This window comes from Penicillium atrosanguineum (genome assembly GCF_028827265.1).
Source record: "Penicillium atrosanguineum strain IBT 20685 chromosome Unknown utg000007l_segment0_segment0, whole genome shotgun sequence".
Classification (NCBI taxonomy): domain Eukaryota; kingdom Fungi; phylum Ascomycota; class Eurotiomycetes; order Eurotiales; family Aspergillaceae; genus Penicillium; species Penicillium atrosanguineum.
In genome coordinates this window covers 790763-815046 of record NW_026623139.1, presented here as the reverse complement: position 1 = coordinate 815046, position 24284 = coordinate 790763, and the positions used below count along the sequence as shown (strand labels likewise).

General features: G+C 51.4%; 10 protein-coding genes across 10 annotated transcripts; 3 read left to right on the top strand and 7 right to left on the bottom strand.

Annotated features, from left to right (window-relative positions):
- Positions 1-36: 36 nt before the first annotated feature.
- On the bottom strand, positions 37-1583 carry N7443_008500 (MFS transporter; the record flags this gene model as incomplete). The annotated part of the gene is made up of 3 exons (XM_056888556.1): positions 37-322; positions 377-1178; positions 1232-1583. The coding sequence occupies 3 exons, from the start codon at positions 1581-1583 to the stop codon at positions 37-39; spliced, it is 1440 nt and encodes a 479-aa protein (XP_056737858.1).
- A 527-nt stretch (positions 1584-2110) lies between these two features.
- On the top strand, positions 2111-3109 carry N7443_008499 (quinone oxidoreductase family protein; the record flags this gene model as incomplete). Its single annotated transcript, XM_056888555.1, has 1 exon — positions 2111-3109. One exon carries the CDS (start codon positions 2111-2113, stop codon positions 3107-3109), a length of 999 nt encoding a protein of 332 aa, XP_056737857.1.
- A 115-nt stretch (positions 3110-3224) lies between these two features.
- On the bottom strand, positions 3225-4647 carry N7443_008498 (pepsin-like aspartic protease; the record flags this gene model as incomplete). Its single annotated transcript, XM_056888554.1, has 3 exons — positions 3225-3305; positions 3371-4243; positions 4297-4647. 3 exons carry the CDS (start codon positions 4645-4647, stop codon positions 3225-3227), a joined length of 1305 nt encoding a protein of 434 aa, XP_056737856.1.
- Positions 4648-5150: 503 nt separating this feature from the next.
- N7443_008497 (uncharacterized protein) lies at positions 5151-8751 on the bottom strand (the record flags this gene model as incomplete). Its single annotated transcript, XM_056888553.1, has 5 exons — positions 5151-5258; positions 5311-8253; positions 8316-8456; positions 8517-8537; positions 8653-8751. 5 exons carry the CDS (start codon positions 8749-8751, stop codon positions 5151-5153), a joined length of 3312 nt encoding a protein of 1103 aa, XP_056737855.1.
- Positions 8752-9403: 652 nt separating this feature from the next.
- Positions 9404-10207, top strand: N7443_008496 (uncharacterized protein; the record flags this gene model as incomplete). The annotated part of the gene is made up of 1 exon (XM_056888552.1): positions 9404-10207. One exon carries the CDS (start codon positions 9404-9406, stop codon positions 10205-10207), a length of 804 nt encoding a protein of 267 aa, XP_056737854.1.
- A 461-nt stretch (positions 10208-10668) lies between these two features.
- N7443_008495 (uncharacterized protein) lies at positions 10669-11016 on the bottom strand (the record flags this gene model as incomplete). The annotated part of the gene is made up of 2 exons (XM_056888551.1): positions 10669-10850; positions 10911-11016. The coding sequence occupies 2 exons, from the start codon at positions 11014-11016 to the stop codon at positions 10669-10671; spliced, it is 288 nt and encodes a 95-aa protein (XP_056737853.1).
- Positions 11017-11233: 217 nt separating this feature from the next.
- N7443_008494 (putative AP-3 adaptor complex subunit mu) lies at positions 11234-13245 on the top strand (the record flags this gene model as incomplete). Its single annotated transcript, XM_056888550.1, has 3 exons — positions 11234-11277; positions 11328-11747; positions 11811-13245. The coding sequence occupies 3 exons, from the start codon at positions 11234-11236 to the stop codon at positions 13243-13245; spliced, it is 1899 nt and encodes a 632-aa protein (XP_056737852.1).
- Positions 13246-14570: 1325 nt separating this feature from the next.
- On the bottom strand, positions 14571-16786 carry N7443_008493 (hexadecenal dehydrogenase; the record flags this gene model as incomplete). Its single annotated transcript, XM_056888549.1, has 5 exons — positions 14571-14620; positions 15077-15426; positions 15495-16295; positions 16365-16595; positions 16644-16786. The coding sequence occupies 5 exons, from the start codon at positions 16784-16786 to the stop codon at positions 14571-14573; spliced, it is 1575 nt and encodes a 524-aa protein (XP_056737851.1).
- A 692-nt stretch (positions 16787-17478) lies between these two features.
- On the bottom strand, positions 17479-19272 carry N7443_008492 (isocitrate lyase 1; the record flags this gene model as incomplete). Its single annotated transcript, XM_056888548.1, has 4 exons — positions 17479-17839; positions 17902-18797; positions 18855-19010; positions 19069-19272. The coding sequence occupies 4 exons, from the start codon at positions 19270-19272 to the stop codon at positions 17479-17481; spliced, it is 1617 nt and encodes a 538-aa protein (XP_056737850.1).
- A 2156-nt stretch (positions 19273-21428) lies between these two features.
- N7443_008491 (alpha,alpha-trehalase) lies at positions 21429-23844 on the bottom strand (the record flags this gene model as incomplete). Its single annotated transcript, XM_056888547.1, has 5 exons — positions 21429-21558; positions 21614-23358; positions 23408-23529; positions 23589-23652; positions 23722-23844. The coding sequence occupies 5 exons, from the start codon at positions 23842-23844 to the stop codon at positions 21429-21431; spliced, it is 2184 nt and encodes a 727-aa protein (XP_056737849.1).
- Between the last annotated feature and the right edge of the window lie 440 nt (positions 23845-24284).

Below are 24284 nucleotides of genomic sequence, written 5' to 3'. Positions count from 1 at the left end.
AGTTGACTAAGGAAGGTTTACATAGTCAAACTTAGCCTATGCTGAGCCTTTCCTAGATGACTTCCAAGTCACCACCAGGAAACAACTCGCAATGAGGGTACCCACTCCTGCAAGTCCCACGCCCATATATGTGGCTCCCCGATACCCTTTGAGGACATCCTTGTTATCGTCATTGACGTATCGCTCGACCGTCCCTGCAAATCCAAGACCCAATGAGATTGAATAGTTCACCACCGTATTCACAAGGGATCCTGCAACACCTTGATCTTTCTGTGGCATAGAGTTACTCAAAATGAGACTACCCGATGGAAATGACATGTCCCTGTTGTTCATTAGTTTTTGAGCTTTTTTTCCACGGGAGAAAGAGATCACTTACATTCCCCAAGGCGTGACCAGCATGAGCACAAAAGCATTCGCCCAATATATTTGTCCAATGGGTATTGAAGCCAAGAGTGCCTGACCCGCTGCAAAGGCCAACATCGCAATGAACATGATGATACTTGCGGGGATGCGGCCAAGGAGAAGACCAGTGACCACAGCAGCGCAGGCTCCGGACGCGGATGCGCCAGCCCACTTGGCTGTAACAAGAAGTCCACTGTTACCCTCGATATTCTCTAAAATCTGGTAGTAGTAAAAGACTAAGACACCGAAGCTCGACCATCCGGCCGCAATGCAGCCAAGAACCCAGCCAACCTCGCCTTTCAATGCCGTTCTGGGAAGCAGTGGATAGGCTGTCTTGCCTTCGAGAAAGAGGAATAGTCCAAGGATCAGGATACCTACGATCAAGAGAGCGTATGTATATGGTGCCTCCCATCCGACAACGGCAGCCTGGTTCCACGCAAAGTTGATCAGGATCAGCCCCGACACTCCGGTGATAGCACCCCACCCATCCAGACGATCGAAGGTCGAAAGGTCCGGTCGCAAAGGCTCTTGTATCATGGTAGGAATAACATAATATCCGAGAATAGCGAACATCACGCAAGCGATGGCCAAGATCCAATATCCCCATGGCCACCACAGACGCTCAGCAAGCAAAGACGAGAAGGTCGCGCCCAATGTGAATCCACCCGGTGCGACGGCACCAAAGAGACAAAAGACCATTCCCTTTCGGCGACCGGGGGGTATGATCTTCCTAAGATAGCAACGGCATTTGGAAGAAGAAGTGCAGGGCCGATACCCTGGAAAGCACGACAGCAATCGAAGAATCGAGGGTTCGACCAGACAGTAAAACCTCCTAGAAGTGACCAGAGTGCGAACCACAAGAATCCAATGACAAAGAGCAATTTGTGTCCATAGACATCGCCCAGTCTTCCGGACACGAAGATAAAGGTTCCGACGGTCAAGCTGTATGCTGCAGATCCCCATGTCAGTTCTCTTGGGGTGGTGTCGAAGCTCGAACTGATGATCTGCAGAGGCGCAATAGAAAGTGCCAGGCCAGCTTGTGTCATGAGCTGAGCTGCACAGACAACAATGACGAAGATCGCTTCACGCAGCGGTGTCTTTGGTGGGCCATAGTCCGGTGTTTCGTTCTTGGCTTCAATGTCCAATGATGTCGGTCGCGAGAGGGAGGAATCTTCCGCCATAGTATTATTGACCGCGGTATTGCCGGCTGCTATATTTTCTAGAAATTTGACTCAGATCAAACCCAAGAAGTATTGACCAAGATAGTATGACTTACCTAGATCGTCGGTTATGATTGTCCGATCATCCAAGCAAGGACGCTCACTCATTTATGGCAGTTTCAAAGCCTAGACCGTAACGTGTGAATAGTAAGCATTTCCCGAGAACTGTTCAATAAGAGTAAAAATTGCGGACTTCCACGCTAACGCATCACCCTGAAGATCACAGATTGATAACTTTATTTGGCCGCGTGGCCCGCGCGGTCCGCACGGCACGCCTCAATCGGAAGGCGACCATGCCGGGAGACGTGATCGCCGTGTCCTTCAAAAGTCACAGATGGCAGAAAAATCTTTGAATTGCATTGCGAACATTCCCGAAACATAGAAATTCCTATATAAGTTGATATCCCGTCGCATCTCTAAGTAAAACACATCTCAAGCTCAATTCCACCTCAATCAACACGCGAAACGCGATTATCAGTCTCATCTCTATGAAGTCCAATACGATGAAAGCTCTCCGCCTAACACGCGTGTCCCCAGAATCACCGACACTTGCGGTATCTTCTTTCCCAATCCCGCAATTGAAGCCAGGCTATGCCCTCGTTCGTATCCGCTATGCCTCTATCCAACCATCCGACAGACTGAACGCGCAGGGTCTCTTCCCATTCACGAGATTCCCTATAGTTCCCGGGCGTGACTATTCAGGAACAGTGGTTGACATCGCAGACAAGTCCGAGCAATCCAGATCATGGATTGGAAAGAATGTCTATGGAACCAGTGGTTCAGGTCTTAGCTTCCAGATTGATGGTACTCATAGCCAGTACTGTTTGATTCCTCAAGCTGCGCTGATTGAGATGCCTGCATCTCTGTCCTTTATTCAGGCTGCTACTGTCGGGGTACCATTCACAACTGCGCAGATCTGTTTGCAACGGGCTCAGGTTAAGGAAAGTGATGTGGTGCTCGTGCTCGGTGCTACCGGGGCTGTTGGATCTGCGGCTGTGCAGATGGCCCGCGCAATGGGATGCAAGCAAGTTTTGACAGCAGCTCGGCACGGTGACCTGAACCCTGATATTGTCTTATCTTCGAGCAATCATGCTGCTGTGCTAGAGGGAATCGCTGCATTGACCGATGGAAGGGGTGTGGATGTGGTCATTGACACCGTGGGCGACCTGGCACTGATGTCAGTGGCTGTAGAGCAACTGGCTCTGAAGGGGCGCTATTCTTGGATCACTGCGCCCAAAGGTGATGTGAGCAAGAGGCTGTCATTCGACGTGTTCCAGGCTTATCGGAAGGAGTTGTCTCTACTGGGATGCAATTCGGCGGCTCCCCCGGTTGAGGATACGGCTGAATATTTGAGATCTATGAGTGGATGGATTGATCAGGGACTACTGGGGGTACAGAAGGAGTCTGAGTTCCGAGTGGTCAAATTGGATGATGCTATTGAGGCTGGTTATAAAAAGCCGGGAAAGGTAGTTATCGATATGGAATAATGACTGCGTCTAACTGTTGAGATCCATAGTGAATATCACGAGACAAGTATAACATGTATTGAATCACTCCACACGGATGATATATCCGAAGGCCTTGTAGAAACTAAAGTTTACTCTAAGAAGGGGGAGCGGAAATGTTCTGGTTAAGTTCCTTGCGCTGAACCGCACCGAAGCGAAGGTTGCCGACATCGAATACCTATTCGAGTATAGATTAGTTTTCTGATATGGAGTGTCCCATTAATAAAAACGATAGTCACTCACAGCATAGACACCCTTCAGGAAAGTATCACCCAGAATATCAAAAGTCATATCGCCACGACTCTGGATACCACCGTAGATATATCCAGACTTGGCCTCGGCAAAGCCAAGATCCTCTTTCTGAACAACATATTGCGTATCACCGACCGCAAACGAGACAACGGGAAATTTGTCAAGAGTAGTGTCACTGGGATAGATCCACCCCTGGCTGTCATTGTCGTATTCAGCACCGGGAATTGCACCGTAAATAGCCTGGCAAGTATCATCATCGACAAGAGCCAAAGTAGTACCGGTATCGGCAATAGCCTTGTTGCCCGAGCGAGCGATAGATTTGCCATTTACAGTAGCAGAGGTAGAATCAAACATCCAGAAACCCTGGCTGTTATCAATAGGGGTGTAGGCGATCTCCGCGCCCGCGGCGGTAACGGTGGCCTGGTCAATGAAGCCAAATGTATAGAAAGACTCGCCCTTGTCGGGCTCATCAGCATCACGCCACGAGCCAAGCTTGGCTGTGAAAAGAGATTCGGACTTGGTGATATCATTCTGCGTGATCATGTTCTCGACAGGTGTTGCCACAGCCTTGGGCTGGACTGTGTTGATGCTACTGAAGGCAAGACCAAGCAGACCGTCGCCAGCTCCACTGGCGAACTGTGCTGACATTGTGTCTGCAAGCTCGATGGCTTGGCCTTTGACGACGAGACCGCCGACGTCGACATTATCATTACCTACGATGCCAGAGGCAGATGAACCGTCTCCATAGGAGATCTTCCAGGTAGAGCCCTCCTTGAGCTTGTAGGTGCTTGACTTGGATGGGTCAAAGACAGTGTGGTTTGAGTTCGCTGACAATGTCGACGCAGGCAGCTTGGTCGACCAGACCTTCATCTACCGTTAGCCAAGCCAGACGTCAAGGATATAGACAAGGTACTCACCCAGAGATCAGCCGAGCCAGTATCGAAGTCAAGATTCAAGTTCTGAGCCGGTGATCCAATACCCACTGTCGCCAGATACATGGCATCGTTCTGCACATCATCGGCGCCGACCTCGCCAGCCTGGTCACTATCGGCCGCTTTCTTCTGCAGCACCCGTTGAGAATGCACACGACCGCCGACAGCCTTATCGGTGTACTGGCGACCAGTCTGGTGCATAGTTGTGCCGAAGAAGTACGGGCCAGGCTTGGTAGGGGAGAACTGATACTTGCGCATGGCGTACAAGTACGACTTCGTGCCCGACTTCTTGTAGAGCGGGTTGGCCGTGATCTTGACTTTGGTAGTAGGAGCCATGGTTGGAACTTTGGTAGAAGCTTTGCGAGATAGTTTAGACTTGAGGAGTTTGAAGAAGGACATAGCTACAATTGCCGAACTATATAAAGCTCGGGAAAATCGCCACTAGGGTAGGAATAGGATGATTGAGGTCCACTTGGAGAAAGGACTCCATCGGGGTTTATGAAGATGAAGCAGGATATTGGTCACTTGCACGTTTCATGCCCGCATCTTTCGTCATTGCAGGTGACAAGCTAATTTAGCGTGGAATTGATGCAGCTGGGCGACGATCTTTCGGTCGCAAAATCATGGAATCTGCACGATTACACATTCCCAGCTTACAGGTTTATCAGGCGAGCGCGCCACATGCAGGGGCACAAAGATAAGCACTGGAAATTACTTTCTATCTTTCTCTGCCAATACACTAGTTGGTACCACGGTAAATCATCTGCCAACGCCCCTGTCCGAATATTCCCCCCCCCAGCAAAGCACTTGGAAACATAGAAAGAAAAATACAATTATCATCATTTCTTGCGACCTTTGCCCTTAGGTCCGGTGGAGACACTGACCGCGCGCGAAGTACTGTTGGAGCCGGCTTTGCTGCCAGCCTTAGTTGTTTTAGTCTGTTTAGCCTGAAACAGCTAGTTAGAGGGGTTCAACGATTGGGAGAGTGTCCACACTTACAGTGGCGCCATTCTTAGCCTTCTTCTTCACAGGTGCCGCGTCATCATTCTCTTCATCCTCGTCGCGGTCTCGACCACGCCCCTTGCCCTCTCCGTTTGTTTTGCTGTCGCCTTCAAACTCCTTGGCGACAGTGTTCAGCAGCGTCGTGCAGCGCCGACCGATCTCGACCGGAGTACGGCTGAGGAAGAACCAGTCGAAGCGGAAGAGTGGCGAATCCCGGACTTCATCGCGAATCTTTTCGTAAAGGCCTTCGCCCTCCACCCCGTACTTGTCCAGCATCACGAGCAAGAAGCGGTCCTCCTCCTCGGTGTAAACCTTCTTGTTGGTCGTAGACACGGTGTAGTTGATCTTGAGTTGCTGTAAAGGCACGCGGTACATCTCCAGCTTCTTGCGCAGCATCTTCCGTTGGTGGTTCATCTTCCGCAGTTTGTCCTCGCCCTGCTCAATGACCTTCAAGTACTTGTTGTAATCTTGGATTTCGGTGTATCGACGCCAGAAGACCTCGGCGTACTCCTCAATTTCGTCAGGCTCCTTGCTGTCCACCTCGGTGGCAATGCCAACGTAGTCAGTTTTTCCAAACTTAGCCGATCCATTAATGAACTGTTGGAAATCACGGCGGTTCCAGTGTGAGAAGCCTTCCTCAGACATGCGGGCCTTCTCAGCCTGCTCTTCCTCGTTCAAAGGCTGGGCATTGTCGATCTCCTGCTGCTCAAGATCCCGTTCGGCCTCACGCTCGCTCAACTCTTCCTCCGGGCCCTCGGGAAGCGGCGCCTTGTAGCCAATATCTCTGTGGAAACTAGCGGTCTCCCTCTCCTGCAACTCCTGCAGACCGGGAGGGTAGAATTGCCAGTCATGAACAGTAATTTGCTTTGGTGCGCGAGGAACCTTGGGCTTGGTATCGGCGGTCCGGCCGCCCGTAGCCAGGGCCTGACGATAGTACTTGTCGATTGAGTAGAATTGCTCCTTGCGCTCACGCTTGGCAGGGTTGATCCAGCTGATGCCAATGTCCTTCTTGCGCTCGGTGAAATCCTGGCCGTTCCACTCGTAGGCACTCTCGGAGCTGAACTTCTGCAGGTCGTCGATACCGAGCTTCTCATACTTCTTGTTCAACTGCTGCGTTCGCTCCTCGCCCTTGCGGAGGATAGCTTCGAAATCATCTTGGGAGATGTCGTCGCCCTTACCAGAGCTGTCGGTGGGGCCGAAGACATCGGCGGCGCCGTGCTGAATCATACCGAGGAGGTCATCTTTAGACGCAGCCTTGCTATTTTGCTGAGCACGGCCTTGTTGGATAACCAACTGATCCAAACGCAACTTCTGGGCGGCGCGCTCAAGAACCTTCTCTTCGATAGCATTCTCTGTGACGAATCTGAAGACCTTGACCTGCTTGGTCTGACCGATTCGGTGAGCACGGTCCATGGCTTGAAGATCGGCCTGGGGGTTCCAGTCACTGTCGAAAAGCACCACAATGTCGGCCGTAGTCAAGTTAATACCCAGGCCACCAGCACGCGTTGTAAGAAGAAAGACGAATTTTTCGGACCCAGGCTTGTTGTAATCGTCAATAGCAGCAATACGATCCTCATGGGCGGTTGTTCCATCGATTCGGCAATACTCAAACTCTCGGAAAACACAGTAATCCTCTAGAATATCCAGAACACGACTCATCTGGGAGAAGATAAGGACGCGACTACCATCCTCCTTCATGCGCTTCAAAAGGTTGTCCAGAATGGCCATTTTTCCGGCATTGAAGATAAGATGCTCATCGGTTGTATACGGGGGGCCGGGCTCGGCTCCCTCGAAAAGGTAGGGGTGGTTGCAGCATTTTCGCAGCTGCATCACAATATTCAACAATCGGGTCTTGGACTCCTTTTTGCCAGCCGCACCGTTGACCGCATCGATATCTTTCTCCAGAATCTTTTGATACCACTTCCTTTGCATCTCAGACATGGGCACATACAGGTTGAGCTCCTGCTTCGGCAGCAAACTCTTCTCAACATCACTCTTCACTCGTCGCAACAAGAAAGGCCGCAGCACACGGTGAAGCTGTTGCACAACAGTGTCCTGATCAGAGTCCTGGCTGGAGAACCACTGGTCAAATGCATCCGAGTCACCGAATACATCTGGGAGCAAAAAGTTGAGCAAAGCCCACAGCTCGTGTAGGTTGTTTTGTAACGGGGTTCCAGTGATAAGCAAGCGGTTGCGGGAGTTGAAAAGACGAATGATCTGTGAAAGTGAAGACTCCTCATTCTTAATTCGGTGAGCCTCATCAATGATGATGTACTCCCAGGCGAACTTCTTGAGGTGAGACTTCTCGCGGAGAATCATCTCGTAACTGGTAATGCACACATCGAAGTTGTTTTCAAGTAGCTCTTCGTTGATCAAGCGTTGTCGCTCCTCCTTGTCACCCTGGAGAATCAGGACGTTGACATCAGGGATCCACTTGGCGAACTCACGCTTCCAGTTATCGAGGGTGGATTTGGGGACGACGACCAGATGAGGGCCAGAGATATCGCGGACAAAGCGCAAGTATCCCAAGAATGAGATAGTTTGCAGAGTCTTGCCCAAACCCATCTCATCGGCCAAAATACCAGAGATACCATTCTCGTGGAGCGAGACAAGCCAGTTCAGGCCTGCAACCTGATAATCACGGAGTTCACCATGGACAAAGGCAGGCGATTCACGGAAAACGGTGGTTGTCTCGCCGCCCTGTCGCTCGTCCCTCAACAATTCCGCATCCTCCTCCTGTTCGGTTCTACGGCGCCGGTCGCCGCCTGCACCACCAGTGCGTGAGGACCCCTTACGCGCCTTTGCTTCGCTTTCCAAATTCTGTCGGTCGATCTCAGCAATGATCTCCTTGATGCGCGGATTTTGATTGGTTTCAATGAAATGGCGGAACAAATCTGTGAGGCCGAGAAGGTATCGGAATCGGCGAATGGAATCATTTTCCTGCGTGCGTAATTGACAATCAGTCCATGCCATAAGAATGGCGCAGGGATTGCACTCCATACCTTCGACTCATCCAAACGGTCGTGCTTCTTGCTCAGGAGGTTCTTTCGCAGTTGAGTAGCTTCGGAGCGGCGCTTGTGACCATCGGCTGTGGCGTCGCCTGCGACGCTGCTAGCCGTGGTATTCGGATTAGTGTCAGAGTCCTGCGGAGCGTCAGTGTCGAAACTAGATATTGGTTGTATGCGATTCGAGGCGGTCATTACCGTGTAGTCCGGGGTATCTGCCTATATAAAGGTAATATGTTCAGTAAACGTCTGTTGTGAGTGTGTACAGTGTGCACCGCAGTCGAGGAGAGATGCGACATTGCGGCACAAATCCGGAAGGAGTAGGTCCACGTACCATCGGCGCGTCAACAGGAATGGACGGGATTGCATCGTCATTAGCATCAGTCATTGACGTATCGGTCTGAGCCGGGGATTCAGCTTTGGCCGGTGCCATGATTTTTGTTCAGCGCGCAAAGCGCAGGCGTCACGTCGGCACAATCACGTCTCGACCCGGTAATGGAAGCTTGTCTGAAGTAGACAGTTGGTAAACTATGGAAAGAGTAGGGATGAAGAATGGATCGAGTTTCGAACAATTTGAGAAAATGAGAGATGTAACGAGAAAAGGGGAGCTGTGTGAAGGCGGAACAATCAAGCACATGGATTGAGAGAAACGCCTCCAGGCGCGAGAAGAACAAGGCGGCGAATGACACGCGCTGATTGGCCATTGCGACATGACTCAGCTGAGGCCATCCGGGAAACGGAGAAACTAATGATCCGCAAAGTGGGGGTCACGTTACCCGGCCAGTGCAAAAAGTGCAGCCGATCATCTGCAGTATCGGTTACTACGCCTCTAGTTCCCCTCCGCCCTAGTGACAACCTACCAGTACAGAGCTAGGGAGCATTTTCTTTCATTCCCCGCCTCCTTTACCTGACTTTGGGAAATCTCAAGGACTATTTCCTGTCTATTCCTTTTCTTTTGTTTGGGTATCACGTGGGACAACATCGCCTTTGACAGTGCGCTGAAGTACATCTGACCACGCCGTAACAACATCTCCCTCCGTTGATACCAAGTCTCCTTCACGGTCCTACCGATTCCTTCTGCAACTATGGATTCCATGAGATCCTTAAACACTTCCCTGCCGAGCTCGACACCTCGCCCACAGCCACCCGAGCAACTCCTCCAGTCTTTCAAAGCGGCTGCGCTATCCGTCACCAATCTGTACAAGAATGCTGTCTACGAGCAAGCCCAGGCCCGGCAGGCTGGCTATCAAGAGGCCGTAGAGGACCTGCTCCACTTTCTTGATCGTGAGAACCTTGGTCTCGGCGACGGAGAGGGTTGGAGGGTTCGTCAGTGGGCAACTGAGAAGTGTGACGGAACCGCCCAGGGTAGCGACGACGACGAGCGAACCGACCCAGATAAGCCTGACCGAAGTGCAACACCCGCAGCTGGTCGTAAGGAAGCTCCCTCTTCCGAGCCCGCTGCCCGACAGCAACCTACCTCGGCTCCCGCCTCCGTCCCCTCCGCCCCTCCCATGCCCCGTCCAGAGACCACAACCACAACCCCCACACCTCAAGCTCATCCTCAAGAGATTTCGCCTGGATCACCACCGACAGTATTCACATTCACAGCTGGTCCAACGTTCCCCCAATGCCAAGACCTCGAAATGGACGTGCAATCATCCGACAACCCTACCCCTCCTTTGCAAGACGATGCACCTGTCAGCATTTCCATGATGCCTCGCAACCCTCGCCATCAACACCGCCACAACAACCTTGCCCGTCCAATTGCCCGTCCCTTTCCCCGAGAGTCCCCTGCCAGTATTGGGTCCAAGAGGAAATTCAACGTCCCGGACTTCTTTGACTTATCCGGGGACATGTTTGGGGGAGGCAAACGTGGCCGCTTCACCTAGCACGACTCTTCCTAGGCTTAGGGAAGTCGATGAAATGACGAATTTTCTATTCTGATTGTCATGCAGCAGTTGGGAGGAACTCGGGCTGCTTTTTTCGGGTGCATTATGGGTTGAGGGACACTTGCATATGGATTCACTGCATGACCTAACCTGGTCTCTTTTTCTTTGCTTTTCTTCTTTCATGAATTTCTTTGGTCTTCTCGTTTACCCCTTCCCATGCCTCTTTATACCTATTTTTCAATACAGCATATAGAGAAAGGATTTTGTGGAGGAAATACCCGGTTTGGCAGCTATCATTACTATTTCTGCTCATGATAGTACGAATCAATATATTACAAACCCCTCAAAAAATTTCCAAAGTACATAATAAAGTGCTTTCTATTGTACAGTTCCCAACCTAATACTCCTTTGATTGTCCGTAGTATAGTTCAAAAGATCCCAAATGGGTTCTCATGGGGTTCTCAGTTGAATGCTCGGTAAACACCCATGGCAATGAGTGTTCCAGCGATGGCCGAAACTCCGAGCCGGCGCGAGCCCATCTTGTATTGTGATGTGCTTTGCATAATGCTCTTCTCTTGTTTGCGGAGGTTGGTCATGCCGCTGTGGTAGCTGTAAATACCGGCGCCGATGAATGCAGCAGAGCCTATGTCACATATCAGCAAGTTATATCTTTAGCCGGAATATCTAAGAGCAGACCACGTACCGGTTACTCTGCAGGACATGCAATCGTCCCATTTGTCCTCCGCCAGTGCTAGTTTAGCATCCTTTGGCTGGAGTTCCCAGCCACGGTTATCTGATGGAGACGCCATATCGAATGTGAAATTGCTACTTGCTATCCAGATATTCCGATAGAATATGAAGAAATAGACGTTCGTTAAATCACTGATTGAATCGCAAGTTGCGGAGAGAATCGCGGAGAATCACGCGCAGCCAAAAAGTAAACCAAGGCGGGGATCGATGGCAGAATGACCAGCTTCATCACGAGCTATGCAACTCCGACACTTCCTGTCTCAGACAACAGCCACAATGAGCGGAGAGATTGATGCCGTCTACATTTATGACGAGCTCAAGTATGGCATTCATGAATCTGGCCGTGAATTATACTGACAGCTCGATCTAGTGCCCCTCTCGTCGAGCATGTATACCGAGCCCGCCCGCCCTCGGCGGCCGCGATCCTACCCCTCTACCTCGCCCATGCCGCCCCTCGCCCCTCCTTGCTGTACATTCCCAATGCCTCACCACCGGTGACAGTGTTTTCGACTGTTCAATCGAATTTGCTCTTCCTCGCCGTGTCTGAGGTGGACACCGAGCCGCTCTTGGCCTTGGAATTCCTGCATCGCGTGGTCGATGTATTGGAGGAATTTGTCGGCGCGCCGCTGCTTGCGACCAAGATTCAGTCCAACTATGAAGTGGTTGCACAGTTACTGCACGAGATGTGCGATGGGGGAATGGTATCCAACACGGAACTCAATGCTTTGCAAGAGGTTGTTGAGGTGCCCGGCTGGATGGGGAAGCTTCTCGGCGGGATTAGCATGCCTGGGTAAGAGGTCTGAGCAATAATTGTACGAGAGCTTTCAGTTCTGACGATTGAAACTTGGTTTAGGACATCGACACCGACATCAGGACCTACTAACCCTCTAAAACAATCACTCGCCGCTGCTAGCGCAGCCCAGGGACCTGCGATACCATGGCGACGACCCGGAGTACGACACACGTCAAATGAGCTATACGTCGACATTATTGAATCTCTCTCTGTGACTATGGCCCCATCAGGGCGATTACTCTCTGCAATGGCATCTGGAACTATTGCATTCACTGCAAAGATATCGGGTATTCCAGACTTGCTCCTGTCATTATCGGCGCCGGGTGGTCAGCAATCGCTTGCTCGGAAGATCGAATTGCCAGTCTTCCATCCGTCTGTCAGACTTGCTCGCTGGCGAGAAAAGCCCGGGGAGCTTAGCTTCATACCTCCAGATGGTCGATTCATTCTGGCCGGGTATGAGGTTGATCTTCTTCCGATAGACCCTGATCTAGACGAGCCACCCAGCCACATGGAAAAGCTGTTTCTGCCAGCCATTGTAGACATTCGAAAATCAATTGGGCCCTCCGGCTCGGATTTTGAGGTCAGGTTGACTCTGAACACCAACTTCCCGGGTAGTTCCTCAAAGCCAACAGTCTCGCGGAATGGATCAGGAACATCAACGCCTTCCTTTTTAGGCGGCGGAAGCAGCTCAAGTGGGCCCGTACTGGAAGAAGTAGTTGTCAGCGTCCCGATCTCCAAATCCGTCCGGCACATCACAGACATGCAAGCTAGTCGTGGTGATGCACAGTACTCTCGCAATACGGGGCTTCTCGAATGGCGGGTCCCCACAGGCCGTGAAGCTGGAAGCATTTCAGGCACTGCGACTCTCCGATGTTCTGTCGCAGGCTATCCAACGGCCGACGAGGAACATGATGACAGCCTCGAGGACGACGAAGATGCCAATGCAAACCTTCTTCAAGGCTACTATGAAACCCCTACATCTTACAACGACCCATCTGCAGGCACCACCAGAAAGCGCCGCGACCCCTCCAAGAAGAAGAAGAAGAAGAAGAAGGACAAGGAGAAGGGATCCAAGAAATCTTCTCGATCTGCCGCTCTCCTCGAAGAAACAGTCGAAGGTGAAAGTGAAGGCCCCGCTGAAGGAATATCAGAGGCACCTGCCAAAGCCAAACCCCCATCTCCGAGCCCTTCCAAATCTCACACGCCTACTCCTCCTCCACAATCTCAACAACCATCTCAACTTCCTGCGTTTTTCGCACCTTCATCCGCACCTCGCTCTGGGCCCCGCAGAACCAAAGCCCAACTGAATGCCAGTCTCATGCCGAACTCTGCCTCTGTCTCCTTCTCTGTCCGAGGATGGCTTCCATCTGGCATCAAGGTGGACAGCTTGAATATTGATCAGCGCCGCAGTCGAGGGATAGGTGACAGTGTCAAACCGTACAAGGGAGTGAAATATATATGCGTTAGTCGGCGTGGTGTCGAGCGACGCTGCTGAGAGGGGATAACTTGATTTTTGGAAAGCTCCATGTCTACTCAGGTGGCTCATCTCATGTATCGGTGGAAGCCATGATCTAGAGTATGCAATATGGTAAAATAAATAACGAGATACCATTGAAATCAAATCTGCGCTTAAATGCTCTGTTCGGGTTGTGAATCACTCGGTGGCTACAATCATCTTTGCCAATAATATGATCCAAACCCTTCCGCCCTGCTGTGTGTTGTACCTCCTCCAAAGGAATCCGTGCACAAGGAGGGTAACGGCGTATTGACCTCCGATGCTGCAAGCACAATCGTAAGCATGCTGAACAGTATCCAGGAGTATCATTCCTGTAATCCTCTCGGCTTTCTCACTCCAGGACCAGTCCGCCATATTTGAGTTGAAAAACTGCATGTGCAAGTCTTGCGTATAGATAAAATTCCTGGTGAGGAAAATCTGGACAAGTTGTAAAAGAAATGTTTTCGAAAGAGGCTGATGGGGGCTCATCGTACACGCGCCCTACAAGCACCGCATGAGTTGTTCAACTGCGCCTCTCTCATGGTGATTGAATCTTTTGTCTTCCCCCGCTGCCCCTCAAATTTCGCTCCTCTCATAAATCTACATACTGAATGAAAAAGAGAAGAGTTATGACCTTCCCACAAATGACTACTTTGCATAGCGGGAGCAGTCCACCCATAGGAAAGGTACTTGCTAACGCATAAAACCAACTTGTTCCAATCCAATCTTGGTGGTGTTTTCCTAGCCTATCTCTAGTACGAAACACCCGGGCACCTACGTAATAAATTGTCATACCTATGTTGAAGTTCAATAAGAAACACGGGTGAAGTAAGTCACTTGCCGTTGATGTGGGAGTCAACCCGTACTGTGTGGTATTGAATCGTTGCTAGACGGTGGACGCGCGTAAGGGAGCCTCTGATTATGAGGCCAGGCCTCCACCTGGGCCAAGAAGATTCTATAAACGGCTGGCTGGGCTCCACAAACTTTCTACTTGGCCCTTCCTAACATCTGTCCAAGCGTTCTCCGATCACCAATATACATATGGCTCTCGAAAATTTTTCTTCAAAGATCCCGAAACAGATAGCCATGAGCCGGTCTAGACCCACTTGGGGTAGTTTCAGGCCCGGTTCATAGGAAAGGATCCTTCCTCATTGAGAAGACTTTCGAAGATGAGCAGCACAAGTTACTCAATTTGGACTTATCTACCAAAGATAATAATGAAGAACCCCCCACCGAAAGTCTCGAAAGGAAAGGATCAGCAAGTGTAAAATTGAATTTGGTTCCGTTATTTTCCTATTTAGACATTAAAAGACAAGTGGTATCCATCAGAGTTTGGAGGCGCGGCGCTCCAGCGCTTGCATCAAGATGTAGGCAACTACCGACCATGTTAGATGAGTTCAAGACTGGGGTATTTCATGACCCGCAATCAACGACAAATGGCAAAGGAAGTGGATCCATTAAGATTTAGGGTATGCGTTTAACATGTATGTGACTTTCTGGGTATCCAGTTTGGGAAAGGCGAAGAAGACATTTATGCAAGGAAATGAGAATGAAGGTGGGGGGGACGTATCCACAATGTGACAGTGTGAAGTAGGACTGCTTATATGGGTATACAGGTGGGGGGTATCAACAGTCTTCATGACAATATGTGCACTTGGAACGTGTCGTTTAAACTCGCTGGAGGATCTGCTCCAGGCTTATTTAACCTCTTCGTCTGGAGGAGACAGGCCTTGGCGAGAAGGTTGCAGAAAATGGGAAAACAGAGCAAGAAGCATATTGAACAGCAATGGGGTAGATCATGAAATAAATCAAGGGAGAGGGTGGTACTCACTGGCAGCAACAACGGTAGCACGGCCAGCGCCGGCCTGAGCACTTCCTCCACCCAGAGTCAAAATGTATCGCAACCAGCCGAAAGCAACCTTGTTGCCACTACGGTCAAAGTCGGGGGCCAGAGCGGTGGCCGCCTTCCATGTAGCCAGCTTGCCGGCGTAAGGCGGGTAACGGATAGACAGGATGGATTCCAACCAGCCAGGGCTAGTAGTGATAGGGCGACGGTGCACCCAGACGTCAAAGCTGGAGCGGCCGCGGTATGCGCCGTAGCCACTCTCGCCGACACCACCGAAAGGCAGAGTTGGGATATGAAGGGCGGCGTCGTTACAGGCAACACCACCGGAGCGGGTGCTAGAGATAACTAGAGAGTTGTCAGGTCTGCAATATACGGGGGAAACCTCCAGAAAGAGGAAGCTTACTCTTTGCAACATCGGCCTTGTTGCCGAATGGGTAGAGACCCAGAGGGGGTGGCCTGGACGCCATTGGCCAGACTGATAGCCTCGTCAAGGTTCTCGACGGGCAAAATGGGAATAAAAGGACCGAAACTCTCCTGGGTGCACATGGAGTCATCAACAGAGTCCACCAGGACAACAGTAGGCTCAATGTAGAGCTCCTTCTCATCCATGGTGCCACCCATCATGATCTTGCCCTTTGTGTTGTCGAGCATAGACTTGAGGCGTTGGAAGTGAGTCCCATTGACGATGCGTGAGTAGTCTGGCGAAACTTTGGCGCCCTGGGGATAGAACTCCTTGTAGGCCTTCTTGAACTCCTCCACAACATCGGTCACAAGCGGCTTGTCAACGAGCAGGTAGTTCTGCGAAGTGCAAAGCTGACCGGCATTCAGAAGCTTGGCCCAAAGCATACGGCGGGCAACCAGTCTGGGGTCGGCATTCTTGGTGACAATAGCCGGGTTAATACCACCCAACTCGAGCACGACCGGGGTCAGATGGGGCGCAGCGGCTTTGGCGATAATTCGGCCAACGTTGGCACCACCAGTGAAGAAGATCTTATCCCATCGCTCAGCAAGCAGGGCCTGCGTCTCAGGAACACCTCCCTGAATGACATGGTAGCACGAGGGGTCGAGACTGGCCTCGCAAATCTTCTGCATCACGGCGGCGCTGCGGGGAGCATTTTCGGACGGCTTGATGACGACGGTGTTACCAGCGGCAATGGCACCAACAACAGGTCCCAGGGTCAACTGGAAGGGGAAGTTGAAAGCACTAAGATAGGCAGACTGTTAGCTTCCAGCTTCTCTTGTCTCCTACACACCGAGCTAGGGAGAAACATACCCGATGACCAACACACAGCCCAGGGGGTCCTTTCTGATCGTGGGGCTCATGAACTTGAAGGCAAGATCCATATCCTCCGCCTTCTCATCCTTGACCCAGTTGTGGAGGTTGCGAGTGGTGAAGACGACATCGTTGAGCAACCAACCGCTCTCAGCGACCTCGACCTCGAAGCGCGGCTTGTTCAGGTCCAGCGCGCAAGCCTCGGCAATCTCCTCTTCATGATCCTTGATGCTGTAGAACTGTCAGCCGGTGTTTCTGAAGTGATTTGTGGCCACTCACGCCCAGTAGAACTTGCGAAGCTGCACGAGGCGGAACTCGACATCGCGCGTGCGGTGCTCCAGGAACGCCTTGCGGGCAGTGGAGATGCGCTCGGGAATCTCCTCGAGCGAGGTAAATTGCAGTTCAGGAACCTGGACACCCATATTGACTGTGAATGAAGAAAGAAATAATCCTTACGTCAGAAAAAGGAGGGTGACTGCGAGGGGCGACATTTAAGAACTCTGAGGCAGCGGCTTCTCCGCATCCACATGCGCCGCCCGGCTCATTCTATCTCTCCGAGCCGTCGATCATTCCCCTCGCGATTTTGTCTGGACCCGCGAACCTAGGTCTAGTACGAACCACCTATGAACTGGATGGAGTACTATATAATTATATGAACACGGTTCATCGTCTACTTTGATCAACTGCCTCTGCATCTATTCTGCAACACGCGAGGCCAAAGGCCGCACGACGCCGTTCGCCCGCCAATTCTCCACTTGCAACACCCCTGAGCTCTGCCGCGGCTTCACAGAGACCCACGCACGCCATTGTCCGGTCGGGCCCCCCCCCTGTTCGGGATAGCTTAAAACGACTTGAAGAAATTAGTGGATAGGGGTGTTGCCTGTTACAGCCTAGATGGATCTTCACTACTCCTATCTTGCCAAGCGACAGAGTTTTCCAGAAAAAGAAACACGTTTCATTCAAGCATCAAATTACTCGTACTTATGCACTGATTTTCAAAATGCAATGACAAGTCAGGTCATCCTACAAGACAACCTCGACGGGAATCAAGTCATAGATCAACAAACAAAAGGAAAGAAAGAAAACGCCGTGATAGCAATATACATGACACCTTTCAAGGCTTGAACTGGTCCTCCGTAACACCCTTGCCCATAGCGGCCGTACTACTGACGCCACCGGAGACCATCTTCAAGAGGTTATCAACGTAGTTAGCACCGCTCCACTTCTGGTGGGTGACCACGTCGACCTCTTGTTCCATCTCGGGTTCCTGGACCAGCTCGCCGTAGGCGCGCATGCCATTCTTCGCATACGCCTTGGCGAACTGATGAGAGATGAGCGCCGTCGTGTGCAGACCCGCCAGGGTGATGAACTGCCAGGAGTAGCCAAGTTCGCCCAGACGCTTAATGTAGGTCTCTTGTTCATCGCGCGGCATGGCCTTCTTCCAGTTGAACGAGGGCGACAGGTTGTAGGCGAGCCTGGGAGACTGTTAGCTTCTTGGATTCGGGATTTGAAAATTTTCATTTCGGGCGGAACTTACTTCTGCTCAGGCCACATGGCGTGCACACCGTCGGCGAACTCCTTGGCCTGGTTGTAGTCGGGCAGCTTGCTCTCCATCCAGATGAGATCCGCAAAGGGTGCGTATGCGACGGCACGGTTAACGGCGCACTGAGTACCACCTTGGTAACGGTAGAAGCCCTCACGGGTACGGGGCGAATCCCAGTTCCAGAAAATGTCAACGCCGGTGATGCCCTTGGCAATGGCGCGGGCTTCGCTGTTGCTCTTGCCCTTGGAGGACTTGAGGTACTGTTGGATCAAGCCATTCTTATCAGCGTGGACACCGGCATTGATGGTATCGACAACGGCTTCGTTGAAGAGCTTGAGACCCGCTTGAGCGGTCCACTGGTCCTCAATGGCCTGCAGCTCAGCGCCATTCTTACCGGCCTGCTCAGCGGCAACCATCAGGTCGTTCAAGGGCTGGAGGTTGGCGTTGGTGGAGCCGACAATGAAGGCATGATCACGGTGGTCAATAGTGGAAGTGATGAGGGTAGCGGCTTCCGAGTCAGTACGGGCAATGGCCAGGAGATCAGAGCCCATGATATCGGCCTGGGCGCGGATGGCAACCAGACGGTTAATGTGTTCGCTGATGGGAACCAGCACCTTACCAGCCATATGGCCGCACTTCTTGGTACCAGGAGCCTGGTCCTCAATGTGAATACCAGCAGCACCGCGCTCAACGAAGAGCTTGGTCAGCTTCATGACGGCGGTCAGACCACCGTGACCGGTATCAGCATCAGCAATGATAGGACGCAGGTAGTCGACGCTGGCAACATTTCCACGCTTGTCCTTAGGGGTGGTGACACGCTCCTCACGCTGTTTCCGATCATGGAAAAGCTGAGCCATGAAAAGTTGGTTGACCTTGCGAGGAACAGTGTCCTATATTTCTGTAAGTATACGACTTCAACACAAACTGCCTGGAATATTTCAACCTACCATAGGGTAGTCTGCCAGATCGGGAGAAGGCTCGTCCGTGGACGAAGCAGTTGAAGAGCTCTGCCATCCAGAGACGTAGATAGTGTCTAGGAACTTGCACATTTGTGTAATCATGGTAGGCTCGAGGCAGCCGTAGGTGAAGCTAGCTTGCTTTGTCTGTTGAGAAGGTTCCAGTTAGCCCTGATTTCGCTCATACGGTGCCGACATTCCTTACTTTGAAGTTGTTCTCCACAATGTCCCAGAGCTTCTTAGCCTGGACAGCGGACGGGTAGTCGATCTTCAGGTTGCCACGCTTTGCGACAATCTGTTCGGCTGTGAAAGGACGCTTGGTGTATCTCCAGCGCGAGTCTTTCCACCAGTTCTTGACAGCCTGAACCTCCTCCGCGAACTGGCGGTCTTCATCTTCGAATTGACCCATGGTGACTTTTAGGGTAGAAATACAGCTGGCGAAGTGCAAAAAAGTATATATTCAGTTGCAGTAGTCCACAGCGCTTGCAAACCAAGACAAGGACAAGAGTTTAGACAAGGGAAAGGAGGAGGAAGGAGACGGAACCAAGCACAGATAAAATAAAGACCGATCACAAGCCAGCAGGAAACCCGGGGTACTTATTTACTTTGTGAATGCGTCACAGCATTCCACTCTTCGGCAAACGCTCGGCTCACCGGGACAAGTAGAATCCAATCCCAGACAGCCTAGGCATTTTCCCGTACTGAAAACAGCTATTCGACCAATGTTCAGGCTTCGGAGGTCCGATGGGCGGAGGCGGTGCGGTTCTTCGGGAGAGAGGATCCAGACTCTGAGATCCTCGGTCTAATGGACGATTTGTCTCGGCGCTTTGCCACTACGTTTTACTACGCACCGTTGACTCATACCTATTAAGAGAGCTTTTTTGGAATCGCTGGCTGATGAGTAAAACACTAGGAATCATATTCTATGTCCTTTCAAACACACTCTCAATTCTAATGATCGCATTGAAGGACACGAAAGTGTCGGGACGCCTAGGACCCAGATGACGTCGTCGAACATGTGCGTTTCTACGTGACAATACCTGAAACTTTCACGTGCGTCTACGATCACAGGCCTTAAGGCAGGACTAGGGCTGCACACGATCTATATAGAGCTATCTAGCCAATTCATAGATTGAAACTAATGTCCGTTATCGGTTCTCGTCCTTTTTCGGCATGTATTTGGCTACAGGAGACCAAGCAATCAGCTGCCAAAGAGAAAATTGCTGCCTGAGTCATCAATACAAATCTGTTATCCCCCGGTATTCAAATGCATCTCCACTGAGCCTCTTGGCCGGAACATGAACATACAAGAACAGGAGAATGCCCGGTAAATCAGTAGCTACTAGCCAAAGGATCATAGAAGAGTACAAGGATAAGAGTACCAATAGCCATCTACTCCTCTATACAAGTTTTCTCTCTCTATTCCTAGCGTGTGCATTATGTCGATTAATACGAACGCAAATAACTCGATTATATGCCTCAATACTTGAACGACTTGGAATAGCACGAATTCATACCGGAGGAAATGACGCTTCTAGCGACCAGCCTAGTACCCTTGTCCAACACTGTACACTCCACCCGATGATCAATGAGCACTGAAATGACCCGCGCTAACCGTTTCCGTTGTACCTCGGCTCATCGAGAGCTTACCTGCACTCCCTCAATGCGCTTCAACGTCCACCTGACAGCAAAAGGCCAATACAGATCAGCAAGGGACTCTTCAAACACAATTATAGACGGCCTGATAACCATCGCCTGACCACAAAGCTCCGTAGTCGGTGAATTCCACTCCCACAGCCCAATCTATACAACCATACCAACCCGAGCCCCCAAACCCTGAAGCACCAGCTCTATCTGAAACTACGAATCAAACCCAAATCGCAGCGCCAGATTCTACCAAAATAGCAATATGTAACCTAACGAATCCGTACCACTAGGCCGTAAGCCCAAAGCTCCAGCCACGAGAATAGCCTCGGGAAAACCAGGGTCCGCAACGCGCGCACCCGTGTAATTGTCGAACCTAGGGCACTATCGGTGCATCTCAGCTGCGGAGGCCCCGATGGCGGAGTTTGGATTTCGGGATCCCTGATCTTCTCTCTCGGATGTTGCCCGGGAGGCCCTACGACTTGCCGATGGCTGCCGGGTTATTTTCGCATTGCGGTTCCTGGCGGTGAATTGCCTTGATATGGATTGCGGGGATTATGCAGCCTTGACTTGAAGTGGGCCGGGTAGGGTGGAGTGTTTTTGCTCCAGACTAGAGAAGGCTATGTATATACAAAGTGGTTGGTTGCGTTCTTGCTTGGGTGAAACTTGATTCCAAGATTGTAGGCGGCAAGATTTCTATCACCTTGGGCATGTACACTCTTCCGAAAGAATTAAATACGCTCCCTTTCACGGTCCTCCGGGATATTAAAATATTAGTCACACTTTTATTTGATTCAAATTGCAAAGCCAAGCCAAACATTTTGCTTTGTACTAATTTCTAGATGCGACTTTTCTGTCGTTTCTACAATTACCCAAAGTTTCCACACCGGCAAAACCAGCCATGAGGTATTAAACCTCCAATCAGTAAGCATCCTGAGCCAAAACTGCCTTCCTGTACGTCTCATAAGGCGTGATAGCTCCCAAAGAGCGTCTCATATGCGCGTTGAGAATCTCCAGTCCGTAGACATAGCTGGCATTAACCCAACCGAATCTGTGGAATCAACATTAATAAAGATTTTGAGAGCGAGAGAGATTATCCAACTTACCCTTCACGTGGTGCGCCCTTGAAATTAGTGCCTTGGTTGCCGTACTCGGCATCGACCCGGTGAGGATCAATGGGCCGAGTCACATCATACTTCTCCACGACCACACCGTTGAAGTCGACAAATGCCTTCGTGATCATGTACAGCCACTTGTACGCAAGTCGCTCCGCTTCTTCCTGGTATCCGTACCGCAGCAAGCCAGTCCACGCGAGCATCTGCTGTGGCGCCCATCCGTAAGGATAATCCCACTGGCGGTTCGGGCGTTCCAAGCCGACTGGACCGCGGGACTCCTCTGTACCCGAGACTAGACCGCCGAAAGCTTCCAGCCGAGGTAGGGCCTTGGAAACCAGTGCGGCAGCTTGGGCAGGGGTAGCGAGACCGGCCCACATTGACCAGAAAGTAGTCGCAGACTCATAGTCCGAGCGTTCTTTCTTGACAGTGTCGTAGTCGAAGTACATGCCCTTCTCCTCGTTCCAGAGATGCTTATCCATGGCCTGCTTGCGCTTGCGGGCACGGCGGTCCCAGGTAGCGGATGACTCAAATTCGATATCCTTCGACATGGGCGTGCGGAACTCAACAGGGATAGACAACTTGTCCTTGAAGTGGATGCGGATGATGCGGGCAATGTCCACCTCGTACTTGTACAACAAGGAGTTGAGGTCAACTGTCGCCAGGTTGCCGCACACGCGTTCGAGACGGTAGCTTGTGTCGTGACCAGACTCACGCACGGCACGATCGTGTAGGAAATACTCGTCAAGCTCTTCTTCGACAACTTCGCGAGAGTTGTATGCTTTGACAAACTGCTCGAAAGTCATGCCGTGCTTCTCGGCATACGGCATAAGAATGTGAGTGAAGTGGCTTGGCTCAGTCTCAGGTGGCACGCCCCATCCCTCAGGGCGATATCTGGAAAGGCCAGTGATGGGATCAAGGCGGGGTTCACATGCCCAGACACTGTAGTATTCCTTGATGGCGGCGAGAACGGAGTTTCGGAGGAACTCCTGGGAATCGGGCTCATTCTTAATGCGCTCGTAAACCCGCAAAGCCATGTCGGTCAAAAACGGAGGCTGAGAGCGTGTGAGGTAGTAGGTCCGGTTAGCGTTGAGGATCTTTCCATAGTGCTTGATACTGAAGCAGAAGTTCACAACCATGCCCTTGGCAAGGTCAACGCGGTCGCTGACGATAAGGCCGAGAGACTCCATGTAGCTGTCCCATCCATACAACTCATTGAATCGACCTCCAGGTACCACGAACGGAACACCTCTCAAATCTTCCTTCCCGGTCTTTTCATCAATTATCTTGTCCATTGCTAGTGCCAGTAAACCTGGCTTCTCACCGAGCGTCGTGACAACGTAATCGGGAGTGATGTTGGCTTCAAGCATGAGCACCTCCAAACGCAGTTCGGGGTGATCCTTCGCAATTTGGGTGTAGTATTCAAACTGCTCCGGGGCGCCGGGTGGGATGTAGATACGGGGACGAGGGTCATCCGTCCAATCTTTCGGATCTTTACCCGCAACCTCGATATTGGAACCATCAATGCGCCTGGTGAGGGCCACCCAGAACGACTTTTTGATCAAACGAGAGAGTCGCGCTACTGGGTTCTCGCTGAGCCTCGCTTCATCGAGAATGATGTCCTTGCGGCCGTAGTCTTTGGCGATTGTAAGCTCCTGTAGGAGGTTGGAGAGCATGTAGGTACCGCGGACATCCACACGCCGGATGCCTGAGGAAGCGGCCGTTCCGATCGAGAGAGTCTGGAATCATTAGCATATTGCTCAATTAACCTCAAAACGACGATAATACCTTCGGTCCAAGATCTTCGATCGTAATTTGCATGTTCTGATCCGTATCTTCTTGCTTCAGGAGGGACTCGAGGGTTTCGTCCACCTTGATGAGGAACTTGCGGGGTTGTCCGGAGGCCTCATCTGAGTATATTTATCAGCATTCACTGCGACATGGAGGCGGGGGAGGTAGCTAGACATACCGTGGCTACCACGTCTAGACGGCAAATTGATATCCTCACGGCTGTTGTAGTCCTTATTGACGCTCTATCCACACAAGAGACACATTAGCGGGGGATCTCGCAGGGTAACCACACAGGCACGGTGGCTGCTTACCACTGAGAAAGCACGGCGCCGATCTCTGATCCTGGACCGCGAATCCTCGTTGCCATAGTAGACATCGGGGTGGGAAAACGGATCGAGGGAAGGCGCCCGCTGGCGGTTGTCTGGTGAGCTCATTATCTCTCAGGGTTCAGGAAATTGCAATCCGTATTTCGGTTGTGCGTCACGCAAGGCCTGTCCACACCGACTTCCTGGGGAATCCCAGAAGTACTGCAGGGCAGGACGGATATAAGTACTGGCGGTGAAAGTTCCGCGGGCGATCTCGAGGCGATCGGTGAGCAGCTGGGAACCTTGCTAGCGGGATGACACTGTCTCGACTTCAATTAAGCGAGACTGATCGATCTATGGTGAGGATGAGAATGTGGTGTATGTAGGAAGGTGGGATGGCCGAAAGATCTTCCAGAATGACGGTATGTGGACGATGATGTCGCCGCTCCACTGTTGTTGCCTCCTGATAAGAAAATGATAACACAACCCGGTTTCTTTGTTGTCCGCGTTAACCACGTTAATCGCTGAGATGCGATGTTTTCTTCTTTGGGGGAGGCCTAATCTAAAAA